Below are 9,192 nucleotides of genomic sequence, written 5' to 3'. Positions count from 1 at the left end.
CTAGGACAGGTCATGATTGGGTTTCGTTGGGAGCACAGTTGTTGATCACGTGAAACAACAATCGTTGGACATGCTCATGGGGACCAGACATGGGGTAATCGTGATTAGTAATCGTAATCGATTATGACGATTACAGCATTTCCAAGTAATCGTAATCGCAATCGATTACATTCGAAAAAAATCCGAAGTAATCGTAATCGTAATCGACTACTCGCGGATTTTGCTGTAATCGTAATCGCGTGATTCATAAGTAATCGTAATCGCAATCGATTACATTCATGAAGTAATCACCCCATGTCTGATGGGGACCACTCACACTCACTAACCGGTGGTCGTCACATCACTCAGTGAGCACTTCTTGATGTGGCCAACAAGGTAAACCAGACCCGATTTTGCAAAAACTGATGTGATTGATAGATACCTGTCACAACAGTCGACTTTAATCGCCTAAAATGAAACTTTACTTATATAGGTCTGCAGATTAATAATATTGTTTTGGTCATTGCTGTTTCTGCGGAATCTCAAGTGACTGCACGGTGACTTGAAATCAGAATATATGGAGGACACAATGCGGAAGCGCCGATCCTATCAGAGACGTTGGGTGAAGGCTAAGCATTTGAAGCTCAAACAAGGCACATTTTCAACATCTGATAATACTGATAGCCACGAAGAAGAATCTTCATTCGCAGACAGCATGGAAGGTAGCTCAAGTGTGATCGCTGCGGTTCCGGTACTGGAATCTGAAGAATCACTTTCCCAACAGGTTTAAACATTCAAATACACTGTGAGGATTTATCTTGATTACAAATCTTATTTAATTTAGATGATTGGAAAGTTGCAAAACAGTGGCTGTCGAAATCTGAATACACAAGCAATTTGGATACATCGAGCTCGGAAACTGAGAATTCAAGAATTAGACGACGTCCGAAAAGGCTCTACGAATCTTCGGGTGAGTTTTCTCTTGGTATATCCATTCCCTGATTAGGCCTACTGCTGTAATCGCTGTATAGTTGAAGTGTGATAAACATAGTTGCTAAAATATAATCGACACAAAGCCGACACTAGAATAATATTTCCTATTCCTGAATTTATTTACAATTTGAAGAATTTATTAGTGGTAGCTAAGTCTACTGGTTGATATCATTTTATTTTCTCAATATATCACGAAAAACAATCTTTCACAGACAATGAAATCACAGAAGATCTCTCTTCTTCGGCTGCTCCAGCTACTAAAAAGATTGCAACAGAATGGGGTAGTGATATTGACACCACTGCTAGGGTGGGTGCATAACATACAGAATGTTTTGTAATAGCTGAATTTTTCATTAGATAACCAAAGCGTAAATGTTTCAACAAATGATGTTGCCAACAATCCAGGTCCAGGTCAAGTCGAATTAGTCGGTATGTAAAGAATTCTAGAGCTATTCATAGTATATGCCATGTAGCCTAAGGCTTTCAAAAATCTTTCAAGATAACGAAAGTGCAAGTAGCACGATGCTCGAAAAAAATGAAGTCAGCTTCTCGGGTAGCAGTACGAGTGCTGCAAGTGGTATGTAGTAAATGTGCTTGATATGAAATACCCTTGCTTGGTTACGGTATTATTCTTATTGGGTATATGCAGGTACTATAGTTGAAGGAAACTTGGAATATGATGTTCGTGATGCTGTCGGACAAATGCAAGATGCCATTGGACAAATGCAAGATGGCATTGGACAAATGCAAGCCACTTTGTCCAGTCTGGAGCCTATCATAATGGAAATAAGCCACAGTGTCAAAGGCAGAAGAAACAGCAAGAAGCCATCAGATTTGATTGTGCAAGATATAATCCCAGTAACCATGACTACTAATGAGGATTTGAAAGCATTTGATAAGAAATTACAACAAAATAAAGAATTCGCAAGCGATGCGGTATGTTGAGCTCATGATTTTATTGTATAAATTATGGAAGTAGAAGAACTTGATCGTATTGCTTGGAGTACCAATATGATTGTGTTATTTCATTCACCGAGAATCAGCTGCCCATACAGATTCATTTTTTATTTGTATAGTTCACGCAACATGCTTGGATAAACCATTAAACATGGTGACTGGCGACTGAACTTGTGGTGTTTTTATATGATAAAAACATTAATTAATCAGCATAAAGATGTGAGTCTGCCTCCACACGAAAGTTAAGCAACCATAAAACTTCCTGTGTTTAAAAATTAAATTAGAATTAGAGTTGTTCCTACAGTTTATGTCAAATCATACTATGATTAGATTTGCAGCTACAGTTTTTTTCCAAATGATGTTAGAATTATATGGTATTAGATTATAATTAAAATTACTGAATTTGCGAAAACTTTGCAATTACATTGGAAGTTTTATTAGGACCGGTATGGGCAAGTGGTTGTAAACTACTGACACTACTGACGTATTGTGAATTATTCATTTGGCAGCGTAAGTGAATAAATTTTTTATTTATTTTTCATTGAAATATGCATGTGGAATTTTTTATTTTACGCAGTGCTTCTATATATCTTTATTCTTAACCTAAGAAGATTGTGAAGATCTTTACCAGGATTATAGGGTCTAGGATAGTTAACTAAATCTGTTTTCATATTTTGATTTCAGATAATTGGATTCAGCTCAGTCGGAGGCGACAATATAGGGCAAACTGTTCGATTCATCTTGAAAAAGGTCGCCAGCGCTGGAGTATGGAGTTGCTACAGCCGCGTTGGCAAAAATGCAAAAGAGGCTTTCAGCAACTTGGCTTTGGACAAGATCATATATAGTGAGGAGCATTTATGATAATCCGAGAACATGTCATTGTTCGACCTTTGTTTTATACGCCCATGTCCCTAATGAGGCTGGATCAGTGGTTTCCAACCGGGGGAATTCCCCACTATGTGAAGAGGGAATCTGGCTTTAGCCAGTGCAGGCAATATAATTTTATAAACGGAGCAGTCATGAGAAATATGCAGCATTTGAAATATCTTGTTCCATGCTTTGTGTTTACCATAGAATGGAGGGTGAATCACGAAGTCTATAACACGCCACTAGGAAACATGCTGAGTAGAAACGACTGGGGACAACTGTGCTAGATATACTGAGCATTTTAACTGAACTTGAATATGATTTTTGTTTGTTATTTTATCAAAAATGTTTCAAGAAGTTGAATGACTGCCAAACCAAATGTTAATGATAATACCTTTAGGAGCTTGCAAAAAGATCCATGGCAGGAGTTTCCCTGAAAAAGATTACATTCGTGTAGTGGGTGAGGCACTGCGGCATTTTCCCAGCCAAAAAGGGGGATCTCGATGGAAGGTTTGATTTCAATTTATGCTCTTGACATCATCAATCGACTGCTGTAATTAAACACTTCTATATATTTATAAAGCTATGCCTGGTACTCGGATGCCCTTTCTCTCAATCAGTTAGCTGCTAAATATCTGATTTATTTGGATTATTGAATTGATCATTTTTGACAGAATGTGAAGAAATCTTAGTCAAAAATTCTTTTTTGTGTTAGTGGCTGTTTTCAAAGATTGCTGAAGTAGTCATCGTTGATCTTGATAAACAAGTAGAAGTGCCGATTGAAGTCAGTTCTCTAGTCAAGAATTCTTTTTGTGTTAGTGGCTGTTTTCAAAGAGTGCTGAAGTAGTCATCGTTGATCTTGATAATCAAGTAGAAGTGGCGATTGAAGTCAGTTCTCTAGTCAAGAATTCTTTTTGTGTTAGTGGCTGTTTTCAAAGAGTGCTGAAGTAGTCATCGTTGATCTTGATAATCAAGTAGAAGTGGCGATTGAAGTCAGTTCTCTAGTCAAGAATTCTTTTTGTGTTAGTGGCTGTTTTCAAAGATTCCTGAAGTAGTCATCGTTGATCTTGATACACAAGTAGAAGTGGCGATTGAAGTCAGTTCTCTAGTCAAGAATTCTTTTTGTGTTAGTGGCTGTTTTCAAAGAGTGCTGAAGTAGTCATCGTTGATCTTGATAATCAAGTAGAAGTGACGATTGAAGTCAGTTCTCTAGTCATATAATATTAAAAAATATAATAATAAAACTTGAAAACTTGACTGGAAATAGTTCAGAATCGAATCCATTTTAGTAAGTATGGGCGAAAAAAATGTAGGAGTCATTCGTTAGTCGCTACCTCTGCCATTTTCGCAGTACGAATGTCTTAGCTATTAATCATCATTTTCATTTTATTTCTGCAGGGTGTTGAAAAGAAAAGGCCGCATGCTGGTTATTTAACTGGCTCATCAGAAGATGAAACCTGATGATAAGGACTGTTTTCACTTTCTTTCTAAAGGCATTCGTTCGTTTGTTCGTTGTATTTTTTACAACGGCATTATTGCCAATTGGTTTGAAATTAAATTATCACAAATGTGATTAATATGTAGTAAATAATGTGGTGTGTGTACGCAGCCGTGATCAGGTTAAGCCCATAGTGGTAGAAAACAGGTTATTATATCAGGATCTTCTTCTTCTAACGTAGGATCTACATTCTACTCACCATGTTTAAAGGCTGTAGCATCTGCATAATATTTACATTATTGAAGGACATGGAAAAGACGTTGAATTGAGTCGACACAAAATCCCCCTTTCTACGACCTGCCGAGATCTAATATCTACTATATCGGCTCGGCTTTTCTACATCTTTGGTCTGTACTGTGTTTACTGGGCGCATACACACATTGGACATACAGATACAAAGGCAGATATAAATGGTGTCTTGCTACTCATTCCTAATCATACACGAAAGCTGAGCCGAACGAAACCGACGGAATCATTATTCCTGATGGGACCATGAACCGAACGAGTCACCTCGAATTCGAGAGGAGCTGAGAGAGATACGCTAAAATGCAAATCACTCATGACTCAATCTTGTCGAGCAAACAGATGACTTGAAACTATCCAATCACTTAGACAAGTCTATGACGGGTGAAGAACGCCCATAGATTCTTTGCCATTGCTACTGACAATTTCCTGCTTTACGTTACCTACCCACGATTCCGAGGACCTACTCAGCCTTCTCACGAAGCTCAAAGACACGACTTGCGAAGCATGAAGAGCGACAAAGCCAAGATCGTGCGACGATGACAACGTACTGTGCCAATAGCGCTTGAAGATGAATCTAAAGCAGTGGTGGTCAGTAATGAAGTACTTCTATTTTTTAGAAGTACTCAAGTAGTTTTCCTCTACTGCTGGTCCTTACTCAAGTAGATCTGATTTTCTCTTCTTCTACTTTGCAATATTTTGTGATCTACTTACTTACTTTTCGATATTTTCAGTTTGGCAAGTAGAAGTAGTTTAATCCCCCAATAAAAAAGATAGCCTGAGAAATTTCGGGGCTGTTTTCACGAAGTACCAACATTTAATATCCATAAAAGCCAAGTAATGCCCAGAAATTTTGTTCCGCATCGCACACAGTAGTTGGGTACAAAGGTCGTCGATTTCAACCGAACCACGAATTTCCTATTTAGCGTTATTTATGCCCATTTTCTCTTGAATCTATCCATTATCCATTATCTTAGCGCGTATGGTAACCCTATGTTGAGTGAAACTTCATCAACTGCTACATTTAATTTATCATGTGATCGTCGATTTTAATGATGGTAGTGATAATGATTTCGGACTGACAGGTTTTCGTTCCTTGCATAAATAATGGCTGAAGGACCGTCGATGTCTAGTTGGTTACCCACAAAGACGCAGAAAGAGAGTGGCGTGTGGAAGCATTTATACCTGGTGTATAATGGTGGCGAGAATACTGGGTATGTGCGAGATGCCATAATTGCAGGGTTCAGCTAAAACAGTGGTTCTCAAACTTTCTTAGACACGCCCCCTTTTATGATAGTGGAAAATTTCGCGCCCGCTTATTGTCATATCACAAAATGCAACCAGAGTGGTGGTAATCCCAGCAGGTAGTTTGATGGCTTGGAAGGTTATGACTGTTGATGAAAGAATTATCAATTACGAAATTCAACTATAAACAACGAAATTCAACTATAAACAGAGGAACAACTACGAATGTTAGGTAAATCGCGCGGAGCGCAAAAGAAAAAAATCAGTTGACCGCAGCTTTACGCCCACGTCAGATGTTTTCGCGCTCCAGTTTGCGAACCACTGAGCTAAAACATAACAAGGTTACATGTGGTTAGTCGTATCTTAGAAATCATATCCAAAAGTGCAATAATGGATCGCAGTTGAAAAGTAAGTTCATTCCTTTCCTTCTCAAACAAAAGTAAGCGAGAAATCAAAGGAGAACGTTTGCCGCGGTGTTATCTCATTTGCAGCCAAGGATATGAGACCGCTGAGCTCTTTTGAGGGCAAGTGCCTGAAGAAGCAGGCTGATGCCATGATCGGAATTGTAGAAAACATGGCAAAGCAATTGCAATAGCAGTTTTGCCATCCAGATTTACAGTGGAACCCAAGTTGGATGAGGAAGCAGATGTTTGAAGCGAAAGCTATTGGATGAACTAAGAGTTACTATTAAGTCATAAGTCTATGGGCTGTCTGGCATCACCACGGACATGTGGACGGATCTAAAGGGTCGTAGCTTTATCAGGGTTGTAACCAAGTCACATGGCTCCGAGTCACAAGTCAATTTCACTTTTAGAGTTTTGACTCGAGTCAAGTAGAGTCATTTTCAATTAAACCTCCGAGTCAAGCCCGAGCCCAAGTCAAGCAGTAGAGTCCGAGTCATAGGGTTCTGACTCGAGTCCGAGTCCAAGTTATTGTGTTGACCGTTCATTTCCAAGTAAATGTCATGTGAAATCCTATTTTTACAACTCTGCTCGGTGATATCGAATGCTTTGCATTCATAATATACTAGTTTTCCTCGCTCTAATCAGTTTCTGTTAGCATTTTCAAGAACCAGTTACTGATCGACGAAATTATAATAGTGTGATGATGTCTTGACAATTATTCGAAATTACAATGAAATTCCTGTGCTGGTAGACCCAGTCTCGCGTCATATGACTTGGACCGAGTCCCGCACAATGACTCGATTACAACTCGAGTCGATACAAAAATGGGCTCGAGTCATTTTTCATTTTAAGAAAATGACAGTCAAGTCCAGTCACCAAAAATAGCGACTCGAGCCATTACAGCCCCGGCTTTATTAGCTTGACTGTCTATTTCGTAGGAGAGAACTTGACTCTCAGAAGTAATGTTGCTGCTGTTCGGCAATTCACGGATACTAAAAAAAACTGGCCTTGATATCAGACAGGCTATCGAGAACTGGGCTTTACCAGTGATAAAGCGGCTGAGCGTTTTGTATATGTCAGTAACCAAGGCAGTAACATCAAGCTCGCATTATCTACGCATCAGTGTGCAACATGCGCATGCCACATGATAGCGACGGTACTGAAACATCTACTGCAAGCAGAAGATTTGAATGCCAGCGTTGTCCCCATTACAGTGAACGATGACGGCATGGTTTACGTCAACTCTATTTGCACTGCAATTAATGAAGAAGTTTGTCGGCTTACTTCAAACGTGCTGGCTTCGTTGAAAAGCTTAACAGTTCATTAGTTCGAAGTAATGAAACGTGCTGGGGATCTACTCTTCAAATGCTCATTTTCTATATGAAAGTCAAGGGTTAAATTGGACCCATTTCTAGTGAAAGAAATAAAAATCATCGACTGGACAATATTGATCAAAATGTGCTTTCACTCATCTTGTCTTTTCTCAAATACTTCAATGATAGCACTGTTTATCTTGAAGACGAATTTTATCCCACTCTGCACAAAGTCGGTTTACACAGAGGGAAGTTGCTAAGAAGAATGACATTCGATGATCAATATCATCATTAACTGTGTTTTTGAAGAAAAGAAGAAAGATATGTTCGAAATATAAATTTGAAATTTCCGAACTGTTATTTAGCTCTCTTTTTGAATCCGAAATTTCGGACAATGAGGGCAGCTCCTGCTCAAGAGCAAAAGGTTGTGGAGCAGGCTCATCTCTATCTCAAAAACTGCTTCCTCCTTCCTCATACGGCAAATGATGATTAATACGCTCCTCCGTCACGATCTGCAGCTTAAAAGTCAAGTGTTGACGATGAATGCTCTGAATATCAGGAAAGCGAATGAGAATCTCCAGAATATGAAGTGAATCGCTACTTGAAAGCAGACTTGGAGAACTCTTGTGGGGCTTGATTTGAGAATGCTGATGGTGCATTCTGTGTATTGAAATTTTGGCGAGATTCAACTATATGCACTATGCTCCCAACTTTGAGTCGATTCAGCCAAAGATTTTTTCAACATACCCGCGTCGTGTTGCTCCTGTAAACAAGCTCTCGGCTATTGCGGAAATACCTTGAGCAAAAAGCGAATGAGATTATCAGCATCGTCTGTTGATTATCCGATGATTGTAAAATCCTGTGGCTAGAGGCAACTACCTTTCATTACTTTTTTCATGTTCATGGCTTTTCGACTTGCCGTTCATCGCTTCGATTGCTGTTTCATTAATATCCGTGATTTGTCATTGCAGCTCTAATAATGTCTGTGATTTGCAATGTTGTTCTAATAATCTCTGTTATTTGTATTGCTGTTATAATGATGTATATCGTTTGTCATTGCTGTTATAATAATATTTGTGATTTGTATTGCTGTTATAATAATATATGTGAGTTGTCATTGTTGGTATAATGATTTATGTGATTTGCATTGTTGGTCTAATAATGTCTATTATTTGTCATTATTGTTATAATAATCTCTGTGATTTGTATTGCTGTTATATTTATATATGCGATTTGTCATTGCTTTCTATCTGGGATGCAATCCCCCCAAACGGAACGAAACTTCATTTTCACTGCATCAAGTTAATGGTGTTGTCTTTATGTTATAACCTTGCTAGTTCCTTCCTATGCTTACCAGTACAATTTTCGTTTCATTTTTCTATTTTCTTTACCCGAGATACAGCTAGAAATATTTTAGTGCAGAACTATCTCAGGATTCTCAGCGCCGCTGTACATTTGGGATTCTTCGACAACGTTGTTGAATACCTCTATACCACTAAGGTTTTTTCGTATACTTAACGAGGTTCATTAGAATATCCCGGATTCAGATATTCAGATTCTTCGGAGTCGGACGAATGTTTCCTCAGGGACTCAAATTGTCGGACGGATTCTGATTCCCAAAAATCACTATCCGCTCATCACTGGTAACAATAGCTGTGTATTCAGTGATTTCTTAATGTGCATTGCCCGTTTT

General features: G+C 38.7%; 1 protein-coding gene across 1 annotated transcript; it reads left to right on the top strand.

Annotated features, from left to right (window-relative positions):
- Nucleotides 1–799: 799 nt before the first annotated feature.
- LOC145436361 (uncharacterized) lies at nt 800–4,663 on the top strand. The gene is made up of 8 exons (XM_080313705.1): nt 800–949; nt 1,185–1,253; nt 1,330–1,401; nt 1,472–1,549; nt 1,622–1,908; nt 2,614–2,773; nt 3,197–3,306; nt 4,195–4,663. Exons 4-8 carry the CDS (start codon nt 1,495–1,497, stop codon nt 4,255–4,257), a joined length of 675 nt encoding a protein of 224 aa, XP_080169831.1. The 5' UTR covers nt 800–949; nt 1,185–1,253; nt 1,330–1,401; nt 1,472–1,494; the 3' UTR covers nt 4,258–4,663.
- The last annotated feature ends 4,529 nt before the right edge of the window (nt 4,664–9,192 follow it).

This window comes from Botryllus schlosseri, chromosome 3, assembly GCF_051294905.1.
Source record: "Botryllus schlosseri isolate E-star chromosome 3, Bs_hap1, whole genome shotgun sequence".
In the NCBI taxonomy this organism is placed as follows: domain Eukaryota; kingdom Metazoa; phylum Chordata; class Ascidiacea; order Stolidobranchia; family Styelidae; genus Botryllus; species Botryllus schlosseri.
Note: the sequence above shows the minus strand (reverse complement) of the source record. Positions and strands in the feature narration are given on the sequence as shown.

Coding starts and splice junctions, on each gene's coding strand:
- LOC145436361 (XM_080313705.1), top strand. CDS start 1,495: ATGCTCGAAAAAAATGAAGTCAGCTTCTCGGGTAGCAGTACGAGTGCT. Junction 1,550..1,621: donor CAGTACGAGTGCTGCAAGTG/GTATGTAGTAAA, acceptor GGGTATATGCAG/GTACTATAGTTGAAGGAAAC. Junction 2,774..3,196: donor TTTGGACAAGATCATATATA/GTGAGGAGCATT, acceptor TAATACCTTTAG/GAGCTTGCAAAAAGATCCAT.